This window comes from Oryzias latipes, chromosome 22 (genome assembly GCF_053564925.1).
Source record: "Oryzias latipes strain Hd-rR chromosome 22, Olatipes_Hd-rR_3.1".
Classification (NCBI taxonomy): Eukaryota; Metazoa; Chordata; class Actinopteri; order Beloniformes; family Adrianichthyidae; genus Oryzias; species Oryzias latipes.
This window is the reverse complement of record NC_136258.1, coordinates 23,572,185-23,598,837: the sequence shown is the minus strand read 5'-3', so window position 1 is coordinate 23,598,837 and position 26,653 is coordinate 23,572,185. Positions and strand designations below refer to the sequence as shown.

At 40.1% G+C, this 26,653-nt stretch overlaps 1 protein-coding gene across 2 annotated transcripts; it reads left to right on the top strand.

The window, feature by feature from the left end:
• The first annotated feature begins 2,305 nt into the window (after positions 1–2,305).
• Positions 2,306–11,408, top strand: LOC101161279 (B2 bradykinin receptor-like). Of its 2 annotated transcripts, XM_078940355.1 has the most exons (4): positions 2,306–2,496; positions 2,917–4,946; positions 5,126–8,155; positions 9,105–11,408. In XM_078940355.1, exons 1-2 carry the CDS (start codon positions 2,465–2,467, stop codon positions 3,995–3,997), a joined length of 1,113 nt encoding a protein of 370 aa, XP_078796481.1. In that variant the 5' UTR covers positions 2,306–2,464; the 3' UTR covers positions 3,998–4,946; positions 5,126–8,155; positions 9,105–11,408. The 2 variants fall into 2 exon arrangements, with proteins under 2 accessions (XP_078796481.1, XP_020569439.1); XM_020713780.3 differs by having other exon boundaries at positions 2,917–8,155.
• Positions 11,409–26,653: the final 15,245 nt, after the last annotated feature.

Here is a 26,653-nt window from a genome sequence, read left to right as displayed (position 1 = left end):
CTGTTGTTGTGATTTTGGGCTATACAAATAAAATTGAATTGAATTGAAGACATGAGGAAGATGTTTTCTTATCATCATTACAGGAATATATTTATATATTTATATATTTATTTACTGTTCAACACCTTGGGCTGTTGTTTTCAAAACAACAACAAAAAAATGTAAAATCTATATTCTTGTTAAATTACACCCAATGTGAGACACTTCACAGAGACTTAATGACTTGCTTTCAGGTTATACACCTCTTTTGTTAACTTTTCCTCCTAAAAAGAAAACATGGATAATGTGTAAACAATTCAGCCAAATGTTACTCGATGAATTATGACTGTGTGACACTTTTTCTATAAACTGTAGTACCTACAGAGTAAATTTGAATTAAACTGTGCATTTGTGTTGAACTGCATGTAATATAAAGAAATGAATGAGCTGTACATTTGACAATATTTCTGTATGGAAACTGTGTGCTGTGATAAAGCTTAAGTGTAACAATGTCAATATAATATAAACAAGACTAAAGTGGCTGAGAATAAGGTCAAAATGTGGTTACAGGGTCACAATCATTAAGAGTCAGAAACCCATCTGAGGGTCCCTAAATCCCAACCTCCCCAGTTTTGTTTTACGTTTATTTGCCAGATATTGAATTCCTTTTTATTTTTTGCATTTTCACAGCCCTGCAATGTTTAAAGTGCATGATGTTTTGAATTTTTGCAAATTAATTCAGTACATTTGCAGCATAAAAACCTTTAAAGGACAGGAATTGGTGCCACTCTGGATTCTTGTGGAGGTCCAGATGGGGACCATCTGACACCATTGGGATGGGGATGTATTACAGTAAATGGTAAATATTTATTTTTAATGATCCAGATTTTTTTAAAGGATTTTAACAGTTGTTGCTTATAAATTTACGTGACAATTTTAAAAAATAGTTTTTTAAAAACAAACTGTTATTTGTAGTGACTAATACAAATTACACCACAGTGTGTATATTTAAATATATTAATAATATTTTTATTAAATAATATACAAAATACATATATTTTATTTATGTTTTTAGTTTCCTCCTGAGAGAAAGTATTCTGATTCGGAAAAGGGTTTAAAAAGTTGATTTTCATCTTCATTCCTTCTCATGTTAATAGGAACCACAGACTAATTTTCCTTAAACTGGAAATTGAGTGGGATCAGTGGCAGAACAAGAACATTTTATTTGGGGGGCATCAGGGAGGGGGCAGAAGACTTTGGAAGGGTGTCAACTGAGACCCTTTTATTTGAATTTAATGTTAATTTGTTTAGATTTTATTTTTTATGTATGCAATGCTTTAAAAAGCTTTTGTTGACAGTTTCCCAATCTTTTTCAATGATGCTACTAGTATTGGCCCAAGGTTGGGTGCAAGTGTGTGTGTGTTGTGTGTGTGTGTGTGTGTGTGGGGTGTGTGTGTGTGGGGGGGGGGGGGGGGGGGGGCAATGCTTCTCACTGCGACTCCCCCGTAGCTCCGCTCCTGATTGAGATATACCACATAACAAGTGGACAACAGGAAAAATTTCAGATTTTTTTCTTAGACTGATGTCACAGTGGGTTCTTATGGGTAAAGAGATAGAATCTGTTTTTATAAAAATGGAAAAAGGACTCTAAAGTGATTTATAAAGTAAAACTACTCACTTTGTAAGAAATGTTGGCTTTCTAATAAAAGCTTCTTAAAGTGAGATATAATTTGTGTTGTGTTCTGTTTGCTTTTTTCTCTTACTTGCAGCACAACAGGTTTAGGTTTCCCATCATGCGTAAATAAGTACAAATCTGGACTCATCGTGTGTAATAATCCAAATGAAATGAATCGAGGGAATAGCAGCAGATGTATGAAGGGTTTGTTTGTTTCTGTTTCAAAAATGGGCAGATATTGACTATTTAAGCTTAATGACACTTATAATAGTGGATTGGATTTATCTGTGCTTTTCCAGACATTCAAAGCACTTACAGTGTGTCCAATTTTTATTCACTCCTCATTCATACTTGGTGATAGCAAACTACTGTTGTAGCTCAGCTGCCCTAGGGAAGACTGACAGAGACGTGACTGCATGTTCGCGCCTACCGCCCCTCTGACCATCACCTGGATCATTTATACACATTCACATACCAGTGGAGCAACACTGGAGGCAAGGAGGGTGAAGTGTCTTGACCAAAGACACAATGACAGTTGGCTGGGGGGAGCGGGGATCCAACCGTCGACCCTTCAATCACTGGACAACCTGCTCAACCGCCTGAGGCACTGCCGCCCACTTAAAACTAGCTGTGTGTTAACAGAAAAATTGAGGAGGGGCTAATTCCAAAAAGAGGAGGGAGATTTGCAAAGATATTTGACACTAGTCTAAGATCAATCTATTATCTCCTTCAAGGAAACTAGTTGTTGTGAAACAGGGCTTGTGGAAGCTTGTTTTTGTCGTTTTACAGCACTCCTAACTGTCAGGAAAAATGCTGAACAATTCAGGGGCAAAGTCTGTCATGTAAGTTTGTCTCATTTCTTTTTCTGTTTCATTGTGTATCTTTGATTTGAAGATCGATCATAGAGCTATTTAGCCTGAATGTTCCTTTTTTGTTTTTATCCCAGATCAAATGAGGATTTTGTCTGATTTGTAGACAATGTTGTAAAGATTTGGTAGCAGTTCTTGAGAAAGCTCTGAAGCAATGTCCCATATGTATGTAAAAAGCATTGTGATAAAAGCATTTAGCAGCACAAACAGCTCTCCTAATAGCCTTGGAGTTTTTATTTCTTAACTGGCTGTTTTTGTCCTCAAACTTTGACAATATTAAGAGCATGTAAATAACATTTCACTCTGACAAAATTAATTATTTAGTGTTTCTATTTTTTTGGATGAATTTTAGTTTTGTATTTATTTTTATTTTTTCAAATTTTTGTTTTGCAGGACCCCAGCTTTATTTGTAAATCCTAACCTTGGAAAACAGGAAAATCCGAATGAAAATGCTACATCTGAAGTATTGAAGCACATTCTGAATGAAAATGCTACATCTGAAGTATTGAAGCACATTCTGAATGAAAATGCTACATCTGTAGAATGGATGTTCACTCTGATTCCTCCATACATCTCCATCATCAGCGCGCTGGGATTTGTCCTCAACGTCTTTGTGCTGTTGGTTTTCTGCCTCCATAAGAAACCCTACACTGTGGCTGAGATCTACCTGTGCAACTTGGCTGCTGCCGATCTTTTTCTGACGTGTTTTTTACCACTCTGGGCTGTCAATGTTTACAATAAGTTTCAATGGACGCTTGGGAAAGAGTTCTGCAAAGCCTTCTATGTGGGCATCTTCATGAATGCCTACTGCAGCATCTACTTCCTTGCCCTTGTCAGCGTGGATCGTTATTTTGCTCTTGTGCACCCACTTTCACATGAGACACTGCGCACGCCTTTTCATGCCAGAATTTCCTGTTTAGTGGTCTGGATTCTGGGATTCTTGTTAAGTATCCCATCACTCATCTACAGGGATGTGAAACCTGATCAAGGCTGCAGCCTTTATTACCAAAACTCCACTGTGCCTATTTTGATAGAGTCAAAAATTTTTATTTTCAGCTTCATTATACCCATTATCATCATTTCCCTCTGCACTATCAGCATTCTTAGAGCTCTGAGTAAAAGGTCAAAAAGGGTAAATGTGAACAAATCGGAGAATAAAACCACCATTTTGATCCTGAGCGTCCTTCTTGCATTCCTGATCTGCTGGATCCCATACTTCCTGACTCAGATCCTGGATGTCTTTCATGAAAACAAGATCCTAACCGAGGGCACATACGGTCTGGAAATCTGCAAACAGATTTTTCCCTGCTTGGCCGTCTTCAACAGCGTTCTCAACCCCTGCCTCTACGTCCTTGTCGGAAAGCGTTTTAGGCGCAAGGTTAAGGAACTGTTTTCGCAGCAGAACGAGAAGAGAAGTGCCATCACCGGTTTTGTCAGCACACGGACATACCTGACAACCAGTGTGAGAACCTGAAATGTTGCTAACGCATAGGGAGCAGGATTTTTTTTCATGTCTTTGCATGTCTACTTCCCTGTAATAATATGTATATCTGCTTTTGTTTTAATTAAAAAAAGAAAACAAAATCTGGTCTGTGTCACAGAGGTTTAAGCAGTTGACCTCTGATGGAAGGATGCAGGCTAGCCCTTTGTGTGTATGAGTGTAACTGTAAAGCACTTTGAGGTTTTAGGAAGGTAGAAAGTTCTATATAAGTATACGCACTGTGTGATAGGGGAGTAAGGATTAATCGACTTGATCGATCAATGGATTTATATACTATCCAACCAGATCAATCTGTCTGAAGAACAGTTGTTTATCGAATTGTATTATAAAATGATTTTTAAAATGAAACAATCAATATTAGAAAATACAATTTGGATTGAGACTTGGTAGGTTTATTTTACTATAACGTAAAAACAATCAGTCCAATGTGTGGAGACACTGAATTTTACATACATGTGACCATAAAGTGTGGATTATTTGGATGAGGAAAAACAACAGTGGGCTAAACTTTATGAAACTAAAATGTAAATAGATTTGTCATTAATTCTTGTTTACTTGTTTGTTTGTACACATATTTAATTTACCACTTGGTAATCTTCTGAGGAATCTACCTTAGTGAATTGATTGGTTGGTAAAAATGAATCATAACACCCCATAATGTGTGAGTAAGAGCTTCTCACAGGAAGGAGACATCCAAACACAGCAAACCTGAATGAAAGAATGTTTTTCTCCCTGTCTGTTACAAGTTCCCAGCTGCTGCCCCTGTTTCACCTAGAAATAGTTCAAAGCAATTAACAGATTGTTTTCTGCAATCTTGGAGTATTTTCAGGCTCCAGTGTGTGACCATTTTCTTTCTTCTTACATTTCACAGCTCACTGTTCCCATGACAAAAGAAGGACACATAGGAAGAAATGCCTAAAACGTATGGGGATTTTTTTTAAGATCTAGTCCTCTATTTAACAGATTGTTATCACCTTTTTCTGAAAATAAACATTTTCCCCTGTGTATTTTTTTCTTGCAAGACCTGTAATTTGCAATCAAGCTTTCTGACTTATCTCCTGCCGTCTGTGACTAACCTGCTGGTCTACTTTTGGATTTCAGTTTCCATGTTTTCTTCAGTAACTTGATCGAGGACAACGCCTTCTTCTCCTTTGAGCTTTCACAAATAGAGTACTTCCAGCGAATAACATCTGACTGGATGTTGTTTCCAACTAAAGTTCTCATCACCGTCTCATATTTGCTGGCAGTACTCCATATCACCCTGACCAAACAATTCTCCAGTGTTTTTTCTTTTTTTTCTCTCTGCTGGATGCACAGTGACACACTGACATCCTTCATTGGAGATTTAGCTGAACACCTCCCATATCTTTTTAAAACACTGGATTCTGTTCAGAGAGTTCATCAAAGTTTCTCTTCATAGTTTAATCAGAAGCAGGAAAGCAGAAAACCTTCCTTCCTAATTCCTAATTATCTAAAGGGAAATCCGCACATTGACGTCAGTGTGTTCATCTTGTAAAACATTCAAGACAAACGTTCAGCCTACTTTGATTCTGGTTTTAGAAAACTGTTTTAAATGTGTTGTATGATTCGCTACTGTGTTTTTACAGTTATTTTGTTTTCCATATCTCAACTTCATCAAAGTGGAGTTTCTGAAGTGTTCATTGTGGTTTGTGTGTTTTTGTTTATTGTTTTTGCGACTCTTTTTCAAACAATTTAAAACAAATTGTTTCATTATTACTGTAATAACCACTATTGCAGTATTTGAACAAACTTTGGACTCCTACTGTGCCATTTTACCCAAATATCTATTATTCACATCTTCTGTACAGCATTCTGGATGGATGGTATACTGCACTGTTATTGATTATTATTAATATAATTGTCATTGTTGAACTTTTCTTTATTTAGTTTTCATAAATACATTGAATCCAGTCTGTGACTATATAACCTTTGACATTTAAGATACAAGAAAAACATGTGACTGTTTTTGCTGATTCAACTATGAACATTATTACTAAGATGCCTTTGGTGTGTAGAATAAAAAAATGCAAGACATTTGTGAATTTCCCTGATTTTTCTGTCCCCTCTCAATGCAATGAATCTGTTGGACTGTGACAGTATTTGTAAGCTACATATAGGAGAGATTTTTTGGTGAATATGTTTGAATTTTGTTTATTACAGTTTTTCTCCATTGGTTTGGCTCATTTCTTGAAGCAGAAATTACATTCTTAAAACAACATGGACAAACCTCCAAACCACTTGGCAATTGTTCTCAACAGTATGGCACTTCTCATTAGTTTCATCAAATTCCAAATGTCTCAGTATATGTCTCAATGTCTTAGTACATCTTTGCAATTGATTAAGTACAGGTAGCCTTTATTTAGCACAATTTCCAAGTGAATAGATCTTGTTGATCTAAACTGATTGTTGATTCTCAGTCTAATGGTTGTTCGCTCCAAAATGAGTCAGCATCATTTCATTGTGTAAGTCATCACATACACAATAGTCTGTTCAATCGTCAAAATTAGTCAAAAACATAATACATGAATACGATATATGAATCCCTTGGAACATTTGTTACATTTCTTACAGCAATTGACAGTCCGGTGAAACCAGAACTTGAATATCGAAGGAGGATGTCCCAGGCCAGCGAGGGGGCAATATAACTATGTGTGCTGCCATATCTGAGAATGGTGTGGCCACTCACATCCCCAGTCTTGGCCCAAACAATACACAGAAGCTCCTCATCTTCTTGGACCGCCTTCATTTTGATTTGATCCCTGAAACTAAGAGCGGTCTCGTAGGGCCTCACCTACCACTATATGTTATTGTATGGGACAATGTGAATTTCCACCATGGCCCACTCATCAGGACCTGGTTCACTACTTATCCAAGGATGTTCATAGTGTTCCTACCACCTTACTCTCCTTTCCTCAATCCTATTGAGGAGTTTTTCTCCGCTTGGAGGTGGAGAGTGTATGAGCATCGGGCTCAAGATCAGAGGTCCCTGCTCCATGCGATGGATGCTGCGTGTGAGGATATTACAGGAGATCAGTGTATTGATGGTTGCCACATGCACGCCATTTCTTCCCTCGTTGCATCGCAAGGGAGAATGTATGCTGTGATGTGGACGAGAATCTGTGGCCAGACAGACCGCAGCGTGTGGACGGCCAGCAGGGTGAGGACGATGGCCAGGAGAGGGAGGGGGAGGACAGCGACCAGTGAAGAACTGTTAGTTGTAAAAACCATGCCATTATTTACAGCACTGTAGGCTGCATATCATTTTCATTGTTTTTTAATGTGTTCAAATTATAAAGTATATTGTGCTGTATACATTTTCTTTTTACTCTGATGTATGAAAGTTACTTTATGTGTGTGAATGATAATGGTTAGAATTTCCCTGGCAGTATGAGTGCAATGTGTGCTGTTACTGTAAATGTAAGAGGCTACTCTTACCCTAAAATCCTTTTCCTTTTTTTCAGTTTTATACAAAATTGTATTCTGTTAGCTGTACAAAAACAGTACAGTTACCATTGTCAATAAAGGACTGAACTAAGACTGAAAGGTGGACATGGTCCTCTGCTATAGTGACAAAACATCCAATCATTTTGACTCGCAGTGCTTACACAATGCGAAAGGGGCAAAGCATTTTGGTGGCACTGACTCTTTATATGGGAAAGGAATTTAGTTTTGAATCATGAGTGAACAGTTTTGGGAGACATATTAGATTTTGCAAGTTAGCTATTGTGTTGTGCTAAACTGTAAGACTGTTTTGCCAAATGATCTTAGAGTTTTGAGAATGTAATTTCTGTTTCAAGAAATGAGCCAAACCAATGGAGAAACACTGTAATCCTACATCATATTACACTTTTTGCAACAAAAGACTTTTGAATAAAACCTCCACTCCTTGGATTCACACATTTAGATTGCTAGTTAAAAAAAATGAAGGAGGGGCTCAGTAGAAAAAAAAGGGGGTGGGAGTTTTGATTCTCACTTTATTTTTGTCCTTTGAGGGTCCCAGTCACAGTTAGATACAGAGGAGGGAGAAGGAGCTGTTAAATGGAGAGTGTTGATCGCTGGTTTTAGATGTTTTTCCTTCCCATCAAGACAAAAGATTCTTCATCCTTCAAGGTATGGAAACCTCATCACTTTTACTTTTATTCTTAATACTTTCATTTTTGACTAATGAGGACTAAAGTCGATGAAATTGTGAATGTCTATATTGTAATAAAAATGCCTAAAAACTAATAAAACCATAGTTTGAGGTGAAACAAGGAAAGCAAACTGCGTTTAAGGGAGACAGTTGACAAGCAGGTTTCAAATCCAGCCTGTGAGTAATTTATATTTCTGCCAGATTTGGATGAGTTTAAACATGCATCACAGACGTTATAATTAAAATTCAGAACAGCGCTATGGAAAGTCTGACAAGATTCAAAACATGTTCACAAATCTGAGTTAAAAAAACCTGTTAGTTTAGAAAAAAAATTGAAGAACTGTGATTGTTATTTACAGACTAAATTTCTTTAGATAGGAGATGCATTGACTAAACTTTTATCACAAAAATGTATAGAAAACTGAAATGGAAGATTATTAGCTATAAAACTATTAAACTCGGACATCAGCAACAGACTTTAAGTTTACACAGTAATCTTCTGAAATCCACAATTTCTGGATGCACAGACATTGGAAAGGTGTGTTTTTGCAAAAAATAAATAGTTAGGTATTTGCTGGATAAATGGGTATAATGATGTGGGAAAACACTATTTTGCAACTATATGCTTTTAATTAGGCAGAGAGATGCATTCAGGTGCAGAAAAAAAGCTGGTAATATAAATTAAGGTAACATGAAAAATTATTAAACAGAATAATAACATTTGCAGACAAATGGACACAGTCAAAGGTGTCAAACAGTTATGACATCTAAAAAATGATAGCCATAGTTGGTCTTCAGAAAACTGCATTAATTCTTATGAGGTAATTTAAATATTAATTGAATGTAAAAGAAAATATTTGAAACATGAAATATAGATAAATATCGATTATTTTAGTGTTAATCTATTTTTTTTTTCTTTTTTGCTAGTTCCTTTGTTTTGGCAGCCCTGACATCTGAACGACCATGAGTGGAATTCAAAACGCCACCAATCCTGTAATCTGCAGCATTTCCCCAGCAAACTGGACTTTCACTGTGGTTCCTGTGTACGTCATGGCCATCGCCGTGGTGGGAATTGTTCTCAATTTCTTTGTGCTGATGGTCTTCATCTTACACAAGAAAGCCTGCACAGTGGCTGAGATCTACCTGAGCAACCTGGCTGCTGCTGACCTTCTTCTGGTGTCTTTCTTGCCGTTCTGGGCTGTCAACGTGTACAGATACTATAATTGGACTTTTGGTGTTGTTTTGTGCAAAACTGTTAATGTGAGCATTTTAATGAATGTCTACTGCAGCATCTTCTTCCTGGTTCTTGTCAGCATAGACCGTTATTTAGCTCTGGTGTTTCCATTGTCTCATGGTAAACTGCGCGGAACAGTCTGTGCCAAAGTGGCATGTTTTCTGGTTTGGCTTGCAGGATTTTTATTGAGTCTTCCAGCACTGATTCACAGGGAAATAAGAACTGTGCCTGGATCAAATAGTACATTTTGCTCCGTAAATCCTGCAAGCACCACTACTTTAATTGATTGTATGATATTTGTATTTGGCTTTGTGATACCTATTTCTATTATTACTTTCTGCACTTTTAAGATACTTAAAGCTTTACGTAACAGAATAGCAGAAGGATTAAATGCTCAGAAAAAAGATCATAAGGCCACCACTTTGGTTTTAGCTGTTCTGTTAGCATTTCTTTTCTGTTGGGTTCCATTCTACCTGAATAAGATACCCACTGTGCTTAGAGACAAACACATTTTAACAGATTGCACCTCCCAGTACATTCTGTACATCAGTGGAAACATCTTCACATACTTAGCTTTCTTCAACAGCGTCCTCAACCCCATTCTCTATGTCATTGTTGGAAAAAACTTCAGGAAAAAGGCCAAGGATCTCTTCACACGAAGGAAAGATAACCTCAATCCAACCCTCAGTCGCTCCTCGATTCACACGTTCCTGTCAAGAAGAGTTAAAAGCTTGGATTAGATTCCAAAAATCTGTGGACTAGCTTACACTTATTTACATGAGAAAGAAGATTTTGGTTCAGTGTTGCATGTTTTTTTTTCTAAATGAAGGCATTTCTTGTTTTTCTTGTTAAGATGAAGTCTAGACAGTAGCATTCTACTTTGACAGTAAGCACATTAGCAATGTGAAGCTGTTGGCAAATGGAAGCAAGAATAGTAGTAATCGATATGAAGGTTGTTAATGTATGTTTTTATGCATATATATAATGTTGTATGTTATATAATATAATGTTTTTCAGGATAACATAACTCCAATGAGGTCTACTTAAGTCTCTGTCCATCTTTTCAAATGATCTTTAACCAACATCAAAACAGGAATAAATGCAATAGTATAATATGTTGACATCAAGGGTGTGGTTAACCCTAACCCTAACACGATTATTGCTATGTTTTCCTGTTTAGGTTGTGTGCGATTTTGCTGGGATACATGACAAACTGTTCCATCTCACACACCCAGCAGCTGTTAAAAGGCTTTTAGATTTGTGACACAGCAATAACACTGCTTCAGGTTTAAACTAGATTACTCCAAATGTTGCAGAAAAAAATTGATTTGAAATAACATAATTAACGTAATGATGAACAACTATTAACACAAATGTCTTCCCCTTTACGCTTTAAAGCACCATTCATTCTCATAGGACGGTTCCGCTTTGTTAATGTATTTGGGAATTTTTGCAGAGGCTTGCTCTGACATGACCTCATGGATAATAAGGAGAAATCCTTCATTTTATCTTTTCCTATCTAAAAGTTGATTTGTTTCTGTTCTTACAACTTTGTGTTTACTGTACCCATATAGACTGAAACTGAAATACACATTTATATTGGAACAATCTTTTGTAAAAAAAGGAAAGACAAACGTTTTGTTGCTCTAAAGGGATTTACACCTCTTGTATAAGTCACTGTAATTATGAGTTACACTGTTTTTCTTTCCATGTTTGTCTTGTATACTGTCCAATGTTTCAACTGTGTGTGCCAAATGTGTACAAAGCTGCTCTTGTTTTATACTTTAGCTTCCTCTGAGCTGCAGATGAGATTGGTCCAAGTGTTTTTAACATGATTCACTCTTGTGTTTATAAATCTTTAGAATACAGGCAACATCACTAAGCACCAAATGCATTACACTTGGATGTATTTATCTTGCATGTCTGTGTCCCTAAACTCCTGCATTAACCTTGTTGGAAATTTTACTCTGAATTGTAATAAAGTGTAAATGAATCAACTTTGTACTTCCACGTGTAACTTTTTGTCTCTGTCAAACTTCAAGTTAACAGTCATCCCATTACTGGCAGCATTAGTCGGCAAATGGACTCATTAAGGCTTGGAGTTTTGTCGAAAAGCATCTACATTGTCAATTGATAATAAGGATGTTGATCAAAGAGACATTAAAAAAGATTTAAATCCTATTGAGGAAGTCAGTGCTCTTTAAGTTCTGAAGAAAAACATTAATGCAAAAAGGTTTGTGAGAAAAGCAATAATGGGAGAAGATCAGTCTTCATGACAAAAACTTGTCTTTTGCTAAGCTGTCTTACAATTATCACTGGAAGAAGCCAATTTTTTTTTTTTTGCTTTAAAGTACACCTGCGTTAAATAAAACGGTAAATAAAATGGTAGTTAAGTTAATCTTTTTTCATCCTCCTCTAAATTTTAAAGAACATTGAAAAATACCCAAAACAAAGCTGGACTCTGATAATGATGTTTTTATCTATTTTCTCCATTGGGGAAAGTTTTGCTAAATTCTCACATTTCAACAAAGAGAGTTATTAAGAGTCCAAGTAGAGATTTATTTGTATTTCAGAAAAATGTGCAAATAAAAAATGCATAACTGTTGGTGGTTATGCCTTGGGTCAATGATGTGCATGCTTGGGAAGAACTTGGACCACAGATGTATAAACCCCTGGGCTTTGATTGGCAGAGGCCAGACCATTCCAAAGCATCACTTAAGATGGAAAACAGGGCGGAAGAGGGACAGAGAAGAGGGAAATGGGACGCTCCCTGTGTGTTTCAGAATTGATTTTAAAATTCTTTTAATCGTTCATAAATCTTAAAAGGTCTTGGACCTTCTTATTTAAGTGATATTCTTTTAAAGTATGAGCCCTCGAGGACCCTGAGGTTTTCAGGGGCTGGACCTTAAGTTGTCCCTAAGGTGAAGACCAAAGCTTTTGGTGAGGCTTCGTTCTGCCGTTATGGTCCTCACCTGTGAAACAGCCTGCCGGAGAACCTCAGGGCGCAGAGACCTTAGAAGTTCTTAAGAAGAGGATCAAGACCCACCTTTTTTAATTTAGCTTTTAGCTGATCTTATCTGCTAAATTATTCTATTAGTTTTAGTATATGCTTTTTTATGTCTTTAATTTCACTTTATGCATCTTATTCTCATTTTTCTGTTTTTATATATATCTTATGTCTTTAATTTTAGCATCTTATCAGGATTTTAGGGCTTTGGTCTGTGGTTGTCACCCTTGCTGGGCACTGTGGCGATGTTCCGATAACCGAGCTGGCTCCTGTTATGAGGAGATTAGCAAAAACTGTTTCCTCACAGCAGAGCCAAGCCTTGAATTTCCTTTAGGAATAATTTTTTAAGTATTCATGGTGTGTGGGGTCATGGGTCATAAGTTTTAACGGAGGGGAGAGGGAAGGGTGAAAGGGTGGGTTGGGTTTTTATTTCCATATTGTGTGTTTTTTGTTCTAAATGTTGAAGGGCTTCGAGTAGCGCAATGTATGGGAATCGTTTTTTTTAATAATAAATAAAGTTTTATTTGATTTGATTAGAATGCAGAGAGAGAAAACCATTCAAGAATTTAAAAACAAAACTATGATTAAGAAGTAGGCTTTATAGCTCTTTGTTCAAAGTGAAGACTTAACTGATATTAGTGACGTAACAACCCAGCGTACCTGGAAGTATAGACCTTACTTATTGAAATTGGGCCAAAGCTCCACTCAATGGGTTCAACCCTTGTGCTATCTTAGATGACCCCACCCTTACATTGACGTGTTCTCCCTACCATGACAAAGGTGGATAAAGGTGGAAAGCTTTCATGTAATCCATGGACATCAGTGAAGATCACAAATCATTGAAGAAAAAAGGTTCAGCCCACTGTCTAGTGGGTTTAGATGACCCAACTCCCAACGTTAGAGTGCTTAGGATAGCACAAGGGTTAATTATGTCTTCTGTTTCATCTTATATTTAGGGCCCGAGCACGGAGTGCAAGGACCCTATTGTAATTCGAATGTTTATTATTATTATTATTATTATTCTACCGGAAGAGTCGCCTTTTTGAGGCCTTTAACATACCCCAAAACTCACCAAATTTGGCACACACATCAAGAGTCGCGAAAAATTTCGTATTTTATAGGAGATTGGCATGGGCGCACAAAAACGGCTCGATAGCGCCACCTACAGTGACTTTTGTCCCGACGCCCCGCATACGCTTTAACGTACAAGCTTGATTTTTACAGGGCATGTTCTTCAGATGGAGACCTACAAAAAAGTCTGAAAGGACCCACCTGTCACTCGCACAGGAAGTCTAATATATTGAGGTCAATATGTCATTTTTGCTTCATTTTGGACATTTGCAGGCCTCGCTCTAGAACGAACTCCTCCTAGAGATTTTGGAGTAATGACTCCAAACTTTGGTTTTGTAAACTAAACACATGTCCGATGTTAAATTGCGAAGCTTTTAAGTTTTTACGGTTGTTTGTGACCGTGGCGGCGCGTCGAACTTGGAGGTCGTTTCGAAAACACGCCATGAAAAGGAAAATGGCCATTACTCAGCCATGCATAATCCAATCTGATCCAAAATTGATATGCATGATTGTAGTCTGAATCTGACCACATCAGAAGTGGAAAAATCCAGAACAGGTGTAGCGCCACCTGCTGGCAAAAGGAAATGACATGTTTTACTTGGAGCATCACTGCTCCAATTAGGATGAGCCGACACACCTCAAAATGATGTCCACCTGTTGAAAAGCCATTGAAGTTTACTCTGATAAAAAGCCATAACTTTCAATGCGGGGGTGTGGTCGTGACAGAGCGGCGAAGTTGGGCGTCTCGCCATGCACACAAAAGTTGCTCTCACGTGCACATTCGTTGTCCAATCTCACTGAAATTCAATGGATATGATGAGGTTTCCTTTCTGAACCCATGGATATGACAATTCTGGACGAGCTCCATAGCGCCACCTAGTTATTGAAAAAAACAGTTTTTGTCGCATTCTTCCCTATCTTTTCTCTGCGCTTCGTCCGACGTGCATGAAATTAAAACTGGAGATACTCAGAAAGGTCCTCTCTCATCATCTAAAATTTCATGGGTGTACATCTGACGGTGCCTTCATAAGGCCCCCCCAAACAGGAAGTGGTCAATTGCACTTACTCATAAAACAAAGCTTCATAGCAAATCAGCCGTTTGTCTCAGGAAGCTGAGATTTCAGAGTTAGATGCCTCTTACAAATCTCCAACTTTGATAGATAGCACTATAGGGTCTACGAGAAACTTCATACCGGTGTTTTTCCTATGCAATTTTGGACTGAACAAAGATTTTTAGCATAAATTCTGTTTAGGTTATCAGCACCAAGAATTCAACTTTCATAGGCATTTATGTGCTACTGCTTCCTAAAAAAATTCAGAATGATTGAAGTTACAGGTGACATCTTAGAGAGCATTACATCCAAAAAGGTCCGAAAACGTCTTTTTAGGCAAAACTGCAAACACCTATTTTTTTGCATAACTTATCTTTCAAATATCAGCACAAAAAAATTAAAAACGGTAGGGATCTGTGTTTGCTGCCTTCCATATTTTTTTCAGACTTAAAAGTGTAACAGATGATTTATAAAAAATCCTTTTCATCCAAAAACCTGTGTTAAATCTGTCTAGACTCCAAACAAACATTTTTTTATGGTAACTTATGTTTCAACAATCGACACCAATTTTCACAGACCTAAAGCTGAACATGTCCCATAGCTCCCTGAATATTTTCATAGATATAAAATGAACTGGTCATTCTAACATCTGGCATTCTAACATCTAACATCTTACATGTCAAAGCCTCTCTCAGCCTGGCTCTGCTGAAGGAGTCGTGTTACAACCCCGCCCCCTCCTGCTGGGACCCCTGCTATGTAAATTAGCAAGCAGTGAACAGAGAGATGAGGAGTAAGAATGGTCATTACTCAGGCATGCATAATCCAAAGACAGCCAGTTAAACACTGAAAGACATATTTTTTCGGTATGTCTTTCATACATCTTTAGTATTAAAAACTCTCCAAGATGAATGTGCCTGACTCAACCTGCAGGTGGATCACAGACTTCCTGACGGACAGACAGCAGTATGTGAGGCTGGGGAAGCTCGTCTCAGATACTCGGACCACAAGCACCGGATCCCCCCAGGGCTGTGTCCTTTCACCCCTGTTACTCTCCCTGTACACAAACAGCTGCACAGCTGGTCACCTGTCTGTCAAACTCCTGAAGTTTGCTGACGACACCACACTCATCGGCCTCATCTCTGACGGAGATGAGTCGGCCTACAGGAGTTAAATAGCCAGGCTGGTGTCATAGTGCAGCGCTTACAACCTGGAGCTTAATGCTCTGAAGACAGTGGAGATGACAGTGGACTTCAGGAAGGCCCCAGCCCCCCTCCCCCCTGTCATCCTCTGTGACTCCCCGGTGACCTCTGTGGAGTCCTTCTGCTTCCTGGGAACCATCATCAGCCAGGACCTCAAGTGGGAGCAGAACATCAGCTCCATCACTAAGAAGGTCCAGCAGAGGATGTACTTCCTGAGGCAGCTGAAGAAGTTTCACCTCCCTGAAAAGATGCTGGTAGACTTCTACGATGCCATCATCGAATCCACCCTCACGTCCTCCATCACAGTCTGGTTCGCTGCGGCCACGGCCAGAGACAAGGCCAAGCTGCAACGCGTCATCCACTCAGCAGAGAAGGTGATCGGCTGCCACCTCCCGTCTCTCCAGGAGCTGGAGGCGGGCAGCCAGGATTGTAGCGGACCCATCTCATCCAGGACATAATCTCTTTCGGCCCCTCCCTTCTGGCAAGAGGCTCCGGTCCATCAGGACCAGGACCTCGCGCCACAAGAACAGCTTCTTCCCCACTGCAGTCAGCCTGCTGAACAGTACCCCAACTCCCCCAAGTGACCCCCCCGCCCACCAAAGGACTGTCGGTGACACTTACAGGCCCCACCATCCCAGCCCATCTGTGCTCCCACTTTACTTCACCTTACTCTACTGTATATAGTGTGTTGTTGTTGTTAACTTAATTTTTAACTTATTCTTAATTGCACTATGCACCAATTCAAAGAGTTGGGCGTCTCACCATGCATAAATGTTGCTCTCACGTGCACATTCCTTGTCCAATCTCACTGAAATTCAATGGACATGATGAAGCTTCCATTCTGAACCCATGGATATGACAACTTTGGACGAGCTCTATAGCGCCACCTAGTTATTGCATGGGGCACATTATGCCCTGTTTTTTCTCTGTGCTTTGTCCGATGTTCATAAAATTACAACAGGAGATACTCAGAAGGGTTTTCTCTCATCGTTTAGAGTTTCATGGGTATACACCTGACGGTGCCTGCGCAAGCCACCGCCAAACAGGAAGTGGTTGATTGCGTTGTAGTCAGATAATTAAAAATTCATAAAAAATCAGCCGTTTGTATCACGAGGCTGAGATTTCAGAATGAGATGCCTCCTACATATCTCCAACTTAGTGTCCAGAGCCAATCACTTTTACACTTAAGGCCTACTGGTGAATGAAGCAGCAGTAATGCAGACATTTTGGAAAGTCTGGGTCAGCTTTACAGTGAGTGATGAAACCTGTTTGTCTATTGATCATAGCAGGAGCCCCGTCTGCAGTCACTGCTACCAGCTTTTCTAATGGTACCTTTTTCTGCACAAAAACTTCTTTACCGTGTAATACATTTCAACTCCTCCTATATTTGTTTGTAAGGGCAGTTCTGTCAAGAGTTCTTCTCTTGATGTAAAGAAAAACAAAAAAAACAAACAAACACACAGCTGCGCTGCACTGCTGCTGTCTAGAGATTCTTCAAACTGGATGCAAAACAACATGCGCTTTGCAAGATCCCGGTCCACCTGATCGGCCAAGTTATCAAACATAGCTGACACATGTCTAGACATTGTAGTGGAAATTAGATCACTTCTATTTTTCACATCTTTAGGTACAGTGTTAATGATTATCATCATTGCTTGATTGACAACTTTTTAATCTGAAAAGGCCTTCTGGATGAGAAAATGAGCAGGACTAAACAAAGCTTTGTTTGAATTTTTTTTTCACAATATATGCAAAAATATCAGTCCTTAAAGGAAACAGATTACAGCCCCCCCACCCCCACCCCCACCTTTCGCCGACAGGCTGCTGTCATGTTAAATGTGGCTTGCAGGTCCAGAATGCAGAAGGAAGAACGACACAAAACGGCTCGAGCAGGGCGTTGCTCATTCACTCACTCGTTCATGCTATATGCAAAAGTCTTTGTCCCTTAAGGCAACAGATTACAGTACCCCCCCCCCACACCCCCCACAGGCTGCTTTCCTATTGACATTAGCTTGAAGCTCCAGAATGGACAAGAAAGAACGACGAGAATGGCTCGAGCAGGGCGTTGCTCACGGGGCGGTCGCTCATGCCAGGCGGTCGCACGTGCTCGGGCCCGCTAAATGCTACTTGTAGCTTTAATTATTATTATTCTTCCGACTTTTCCGTCGCCTTTTTGAGGCCTTTAACATACCCCAAAACTCACCAAATTTTGTATACACATCAGGAGTCGCGAAAAATTTCATATTTTCTAGGAGAACGGCATAGGTAAACAAAAATGGCTCGATAGCGCCACCTGCAAAATTTGTTTTCGCGAGCACCTCCATATGCTTTATAGTACAAACCTGATTTTAACAGGGCATGTTCATCGGATAGAAACCTACAAAAAAGTCTCTTGGGACCAAGCTGTCAGTCGCACAGGAAGTCTGATATTTTGATGACAATATGTCATTTTTGCTGTATTTTGGTCATTTGCAGGCCTCGCTCTAGAACGAACTCCTCCTAGAGATTTGAGAGTAATGACTCCAAACTTTGGTTTTGTAAACTAGACACATGTCCGATGTTAAATTGCAAAGCTTTTAAGTTTTTATGGATGTTTGTGACCATGGCGGCGCGTCAAAATTGGAGGTCGTTTCGAAAACACGCCATGAAAAGAAAAATGGCCATTACTCAGCCATGCATAATCCAATCTGATCCAAAATTGATGTGCATGATTGTAGTCTGACTCTGAACACATCTGCAGTGAAAAAATCTGGAAAAAGTGTAGCGCCACCTGCTGGCAAGAGGAAATGACATGTTTTACTTGGAGCATCACTACTCCGAGTAGGATGAGCCGACACACCTGAAAATGACGTCCACCTGTTGAAAAGCCATTGAAGTTTACTCTGACAAAAAACCATAACTTTCAATGCGGGGGTGTGGTCGTGACAGAGCTGCAAAGTTGGGCATCTCGCTATGCACACAAAAGTTGCTCTCACGTGCACATTCCTTGTCCAATCTCACTGAAATTCAATGGATATGATGAAGCTTCTATTCTGAACCCATGGATATGACAATCTTGGACGAGCTCTATAGCGCCACCTAGTTATTGCATTGGGCACATTCTGCCCTGTATTTTCTCTTTGCTTTGTCCGATGTGCATGAAATTAAAACTGGAGATACTCAGAAGGGTCCTCTCTCATCATGTAAAGTTTCATGGGTGTACACCTGACGGTGCCTGCGTAACAGGAAGTGGTCGATTATGTGCACCCAAATAATAGAAATTTATTATAAATCAGCCGTTTGTCTCAGGAAGCTGAGATTTCAGAATTAGATGCCTTTAATAACCTCCAGCTTTGATATGTAACACTATAGGGTCTACGAGAAACTTCATCACTTGATTTTTTTAATGAAATTTTGGACTGAACAAAGATTTTTAGCATAAATTCTGTTTAGGTTATCAGCACCAGGAATTCAACTTTCATAGGCATTTATGTGCTACTGCTTCCTAAAAAAATTCAGAATGATTGAAGTTACAGGTGACATCTTAGAGAGCATTACATCCAAAAAGGTCCGAAAACGTCTTTTTAGGCAAAACTACAAACACCTATTTTTTTTCATAACTTAATCATCATATATCAACACCATTTATTTTTTTAAATGTAGGGATCTGTGTTTGCTGCCTTCCATATTTTTTTCAGAAGTCCAGGTGAAACAGATGATTTTAAAAAAATCCTGATTCATCCCAAAACCTGTGCTTTTTCCGTCTGGACTCCAAACAAGTGTGTTTTAAAATTACTTATGCTTCAAATATCCACACCAAGTTTCACACGCATATAGCTGAACATGTCTAAATGCTTCTTGAATATTCTTTACAGATATAAAATGAACTGGTCAACTGTAGGATGTCATTTCCTCTTACATGCTTAAGTCTTTTCCTCATGCTGCAGCCTGCTCCTCAATCATCCCTGTTGCTGGAGTCAAATTTCACCCCCCCCCCCCCCCCCACACACACACACACACCAGCTGCCAGTTCATATGCTAACTAACCCAGCAGTGAGGTGACAAGAGTTTAGACACAAGAGGGAGGGCAGACTGCTTTTTCATTTGTTTTGTATGTCTTTCATAGATTTTTATGAATAATCATTGCTTTTCTAGTCATGTAAAATGCAATTAACCTAATATTTTATCTTTTTTTTTTACAAACAAAACATATGAATGTGCTCCAAAACAAAACCCAACTCTCAGTACAGTTCTACAGATGTAACATAAGACTTAGACAGTAAATGTCTCTTTTATCCTTTTTTAATCAATGCTGCAACTTCTTTTCCTTAATATAAATCCAATGAAATTAAACTACAAAACCAAAAAACACAACGTATAGCAAATTTCTATAAATAAATTATGTGTATATACAATATGTAGCACTTTTAAACAAAATAATAACAAATCCTTCCAATACAAGCACAGAAAAATGGAACACAAAATTTAAAACCCAAATTTGAAATGGCAATTTTAAAAAGATAATTTTTTCAGCCTGCTAAAAGTGCACAATTGTAAAAGCTCTTTTATATAGACAACTGTTTGGTTGCTTAGAGCTCTAAATATAAAAACAATGCCTTTATGGACGTGGCACGGATGGCACGGATGTTCAGCAGGGTAAACCCCAGGAAAGCGGCGGGACCTGATGGAGTTCCCGGAAAGGTTCTGCGGGCCTGCGCCGATCAACTCTCCCAGGTCTTCACAAAAATCTTCAACCTGTCGCTAGCTCAGGCTTTCATCCCTGCTTGCCTGAAGTCATCCACTATCATCCCGATACCCAAAAAGTCCTCATCCACAGCCTTCCTCACGGACTTCCGCCCAGTTGCACTCACTGCTGTCATCACAAAGTGTCTGGAGCGGCTGCTCCTGGGACACATCAAAGACTCCCTCCCTCCAATCTTCGTCCCCCACCAGTTTGCTTACAAAGCAAACAGATCAACGGATGATGCCATTTCCATCACCCTCCACACTGCGCTGAGCCACCTGGAACACAGAGACACCTACGCCAGGATGCTCTTTGTGGACTATAGCTCAGCCTTTAACACAATCATTCCTGACATTCTGGTCAACAAACTGTCTGAACTAGGACTCCACCCACTCACCTGCTCGTGGATCAAGGACTTCCTGACAAACAGACCACAGACAGTCAAACTTGACCCCCACCTCTCCTCCACCCGGACGCTGAGCACAGGCTCCACACAGGGATGTGTGCTGAGTCCTCTGCTGTATACACTGTACACAGCAGACTGCAGACCAGCCCACACCAGCAACACCGTGGTGAAGTTTGCAGACGACACTACTGTGGTGGGGCTGATCTCTGGGGACGACGAGACGGCCTACAGAGACGAAGTCCTGAAACTCTCAAGGTGGTGTCAGGCTAATAACCTCATCCTGAACACCACCAAGACCAAGGAGATCATCCTGGACTTCAGAAAAAACAGAACAGATCCACCCCCACTCTACATCGATGGAAACTGTGTGGAGAGGGTCCACAGCTTCACCCTCCTGGGCACCACCATCTCTGCTGACCTCACATGGTCTAACAACACCATGACTGTCATCAGGAAGGCCCAGCAACGCCTGCACTTCCTGAGAAAACTTAGGAGGAACGACGTCAGCCAGGAGCTGCTGGTAACGTTCTACCGCTCAACCATTGAGAGCATTCTGTCCTATGGCATCACAGTGTGGTTTTCCCACTGCACTGAAGCAGAACGGCAGAGTCTCCAGAGAATGGTAAAGACAGCGCAGAGGATCATCGGCTGCCCCCTCCCCTCACTGAAGGACATTTACCAGTCTCGCTGCCTCAGCAGAGTGACTAGCATCACCACTAACTCCACCCATTCTGCTTTCCCTCTGTTTGAACTGCTGCCCTCTGGAAGGAGGTACAGGTCCATCTGAACCAGGACAAACAGACTAAGAAACAGCTTTTTTCCACAGGCAATTATCATACGGAATGCACATACGTCCACCAACCACACCTCACTCTAATTTTACTACAATGCGTGCAATATCCTGACTGTCTAACCAGGTCACTGTGCAATAACTTGATATTTATTAAGCTGTGCTCACAGCAACTCATGTAATTCCATTCTATTTTATTCACAAATATTTAATATTTAACAGTTTCTGTCCATATTGTTCATTTTTTGTTAAGAGTTGTAAATACAGTATTTCTTTTTCTATTCTATTTTTATTTTTATTTTATGTAACTCCTTCACTCCAAGGCTGCTGCAATTTCATTGTATCCCCATGTACAATGACAATAAACGATTCTGATTCTGATTATATCACTTAGACACAGATGGAGAACCATATCAACTGGATTGGTAACAGCAACAACCACCGACCAAGCCGGCAAGCCCTGGCAGAAAAGATCCCCACAAGAAACACTGCAGGCTGTTCCATAAAAAATATAGTTTTACCATTGCCTTGCAGATCACAGTTGAAGTGGTTTAGTTTTCCTAAAAAAATTCAGAATGATTGAAGTTACAGGTGAACTTTTAGACAACATTTGATCCAAAAAGGTCCGAAAACGTCTTTTTAGGCAAAACTGCAAACACCTATTTTTTTGCATAACTTATCTTTCAAATATCAGCACAAAAAAATTAAAAACGGTAGGGATCTGTGTTTGCTGCCTTCCATATTTTTTTCAGACTTAAAAGTGTAACAGATGATTTATAAAAAATCCTTTTTCATCCAAAAACCTGTGTTAAATCTGTCTAGACTTAGTATTAAAAACTCTCCAAGATGAATGTGCCTGACTCCACCTGCAGGTGGATCACAGACTTCCTGACGGACAGACAGCAGTATGTGAGGCTGGGGAAGCTCGTCTCAGATACTCGGACCACAAGCACCGGATTCCCCCCAGGGCTGTGTCCTTTCACCCCTGTTACTCTCCCTGTACACAAACAGCTGCACAGCTGGTCACCTGTCTGTCAAACTCCTGAAGTTTGCTGACGACACCACACTCATCGGCCTCATCTCTGACGGAGATGAGTCGGCCTACAGGAGTGAAATAGCCAGGCTGGTGTCATAGTGCAGCGCTAACAACCTGGAGCTTAATGCTCTGAAGACAGTGGAGATGACAGTGGACTTGAGGAAGGCCCCAGCCCCCCTCCCCCCTGTCATCCTCTGTGACTCCCCGGTGACCTCTGTGGAGTCCTTCTGCTTCCTGGGAACCATCATCAGCCAGGACCTCAAGTGGGAGCAGAACATCAGCTCCATCACTAAGAAGGTCCAGCAGAGGATGTACTTCCTGAGGCAGCTGAAGAAGTTTCACCTCCCTGAAAAGATGCTGGTAGACTTTTACACCGCCATCATCGAATCCACCCTCACGTCCTCCATCACAGTCTGGTTCGCTGCGGCCACGGCCAGAGACAAGGCCAAGCTGCAACGCGTCATCCACTCAGCAGAGAAGGTGATCGGCTGCCACCTCCCGTCTCTCCAGGAGCTGCACATCTCCAGGACCTGGAGGCGGGCAGCCAGGATTGTAGCCAACCCCTCTCATCCAGGACATAATCTCTTTCGGCCCCTCCCTTCTGGCAAGAGGCTCCGGTCCATCAGGACCAGGACCTCGCGCCACAAGAACAGCTTCTTCCCCACTGCAGTCAGCCTGCTGAACAGTACCCCAACTCCCCCAGGTGACCCCCCCTCCCCCCCCCCCCCCCCGCCCACCAAAGGACTGTCGGTGCCACTTACAGGCCCCACCATCCCAGCCCATCTGTGCTCCCACTTTAATTCACCTTACTCTACTGTATATAGTGTGTTGTTGTTGTTAACTTAATTTTTAACTTATTCTTAATTGCACTATACACCAAGTCAAATTCCTCGTTTTGTAAAGTGCGCTCTACTGAACCTGGCAATAAAACTTTTTCTGATTTCTGATTCTATTAATCATTGTTTTTTATTCATTCAAAATGCAATTAAATCAATATTTTATCTTTTTTCTTTTCCTTTTTCTTTTTTTTATCTCTTATATCCTTTTTTATAATCAATGTTTGAACTTCTTTTCCTTTCTATTGTCATGGTTTCAGTTTGTTGTCTTGTTTTTCGCTTTAGTTCTTGTTCTGTCTTGTTTGGTTCTGTTTCCTGTTTTATTTTGAAAGGTTTCCTGTCTTGTCATGTTTCTTGAGTTTTACTTCCTTTGGTCCCCATCTGCCCTAATCGTGTTCACCTGTGTCTTGTCTGCCCTGTCTGTATATAAGTCTTGTCTCTGCCTTCCTCCTGTGCTGGTCCATTAACTTCTGCTCATGTTGATCACGTCTTCTTGTCTGGCGTCCATGTCCCTTGCCATGCCACAGTAAGTTTTTGTTTTTAGTTTTGTCATCCTGCTCTGCAGCGCTTTTTGTTAGTTAAATAAACCCACTTGCCCTGAACCCGTTTGCCTCCCGTCTCTGCGCCTGGGTCCTACCTGCTGTCGAGCCCCCCCCCCACACGACATCTATACATCCAATGAAATTAAACTACAAATCAACAAACACAACTGATAACAAATGTCTCTAAAAAATGATGTGTATATTTGCAGAACCTTAAAAACACCAAACAAATAACAAATGCTTCCCAAATAAAGCACAAAAAATGGAACACAAAATGTAAAACCCAAGTTAGAAATTGCAATTTGAAAAGATACTTTTTTCATCAGCTTTTCAAAATCAATCACCAATTCTACTCTTCTGTGGATGAAACAAAGAACTCCAGAACAATGAAGCCATTTCTCTAAGTCTCTCTCACCTTCAGTTTTAAACAAGGTCTGTGAAAATCCACCATACATTGGTCACATGAACTCAGAGACCTGCTAAAAGTGCACAATTGTAAAAGCTCTTTTATATAGACAACTGTTTGTTTGCTTAGAGCTGTAAATATAAAAAAAAATGCTTTTCTATCACCTAGACACAGATGGAGAACCATATCAACTGGATTAATAACAGGGTGGCATGTTTAGACAAAATGAAGCTGTCCATCACATTTTTGACCTAAACATGTAAACACATCCTTGGCTCTGCGGTTAGGAAATGGTATTTGGGAATCTCTTTATACCAGGAGCCAGCCTGGCCATTGGAACATCGCCACAGTGCCCATCCAGACTGGGACAGCAACGGGGTCCACTTCAGAGCCGTGAGCTGCTGTGTTTAACTCCAGCTGTCCCAGCAAGGGAGACAACTGCAGCAACATCCACTGACCAAGCTGACAAGCCCTGGCAGAAAAGATCCCCACAAGAAAAACACTGGCTCAGGCAGGCTGGTCAAAAAAAAATAGTTTTGCCATTGTCTTGCAGCTCGCAGATCAAGTGGTTTAGTTTTCCAGTAATGTCAGTCAAGAATGCAAGTTCAGATTCACAATGTTCATATTCACCATATTCAACAGACATCTCCTCCAATAGCACCTTAAAAATCCTGTGCTGTTTTGCTTTGCAGCTGAGGTTGTTTACGATTTTCAGAATAAGAGTCATTATATGTCCAGAGCCAATCACTTCTGCACATAAGGCCTGCTGGTGAATGACGCAGCAGTAATGCAGACATTTTGGAAAGTCTGGGTCAGCTTTACAGTGAGTGATGAAACCTGTTTGTCTATTGATCATAGCAGGAGTCCCATCTGCAGTCACTGCTACCAGCTTTTCTAATTGTACCTTTTTCTGCACAAAAACTCCTTCACCGTGTTATACATTTCAACTCCTCTTGTAGTTGTCTGTTAGGGCAGATGTGTCAGGAGTTCTTCTCTTGTGGAAACCAAAAGCTATGCTGTACTGTTGCCGTCCACAGACTCATTACACTGGACGTTAACCACCTGCACTTTGCAAGATCCCGGTCCAGCTAATTGGCCAAGTTATCAGACATAGCTGACACTCATCTAGACATTGTAGTGGAAATTGAATGAGTTCTATTGTTCTCATCCTTAGGGACAGTGATAGCAATTATCATCATTGCTTGAATTTTTTTCATGCTATATGCAAAAGTCTTTGTCCCTTAAGGCAACAGATTACAGCCCCCCCCCCCCCCCCCCCCCCCCCCCCCCCAGGCTGCTGTCGTATTAACAATAGCTTGGAGCTCCAGAATGGACAAGAAAAAACGACGAGAATGGCTCGAGCAGGGCGTTGCTCACGGGGCGGTCGCTCGTGCCATGCGGTCGCACGTGCTCGGGCCCGCTAAATGCTACTTGTAGCTTTAATGTTGTCATTGCTTTTCTGACCTTTCAACATACAATGTCTCCAGAGGTTCAATCCATCCAAGCACACAGTGGAGATTTACTCCAACAGTTGTTTTGCCAAAGGTCAGCATCTAAGTCTATTGCTAAAATGAGAAAATAAAATGTTAACTGCATTGTTGGCTTTTCTTTCATTGAAAATGTTTTATGTAGTTTTTGAAAACTGCTATGTTGCAACCATTGACAATAACCACATCAGTTTGGCACCAGTCAGATTTCATCCAGCCAGTTAATATTCTGGCCATATTTCTACTGCTGAAGTCCATTATGAGATTGTTAACCTTATAGAGTATGTGATCTTTTTCCAGTGCCACCCTCTATGGCATCTGACGCATAGAGCTATTCTTATTGGTTAAATGCAGTCTCTGCCCTCTTTTGTCTCCCTGATATGCTTCTTATATTAAATATATACACAATCAATGTAATTCCATTGGAATCTGACACACAGAAAAGTAGGTTAGTGCCAATATGCAACTTTTTCCATTTGTGAAGTCAGAATCTGCTGGTTACGTTGATTGCACAAAAACTCTACTTTTCTAAAGTGTTGAATAATCCAATCCTCCATGACTTGTTGCCATAAATTAATGATGTATAGAAAAAAAAATGAAGCAGATAATTCAGTGGAAAAAAGGGGTGGGACTTGTTTTTCTCTGTCTTTCCTTTCTCTATTAAAGGTACAAGTCACAGTTAGATGC

Excerpts from the sequence above, each read along its gene's own strand:
- LOC101161279 (XM_078940355.1), top strand. The coding sequence starts at position 2,465 with ATGCTGAACAATTCAGGGGCAAAGTCTGTCAT. Across the intron at positions 2,497-2,916 it reads TCAGGGGCAAAGTCTGTCAT|GACCCCAGCTTTATTTGTAA; the intron begins GTAAGTTTGTCT and ends TTTGTTTTGCAG.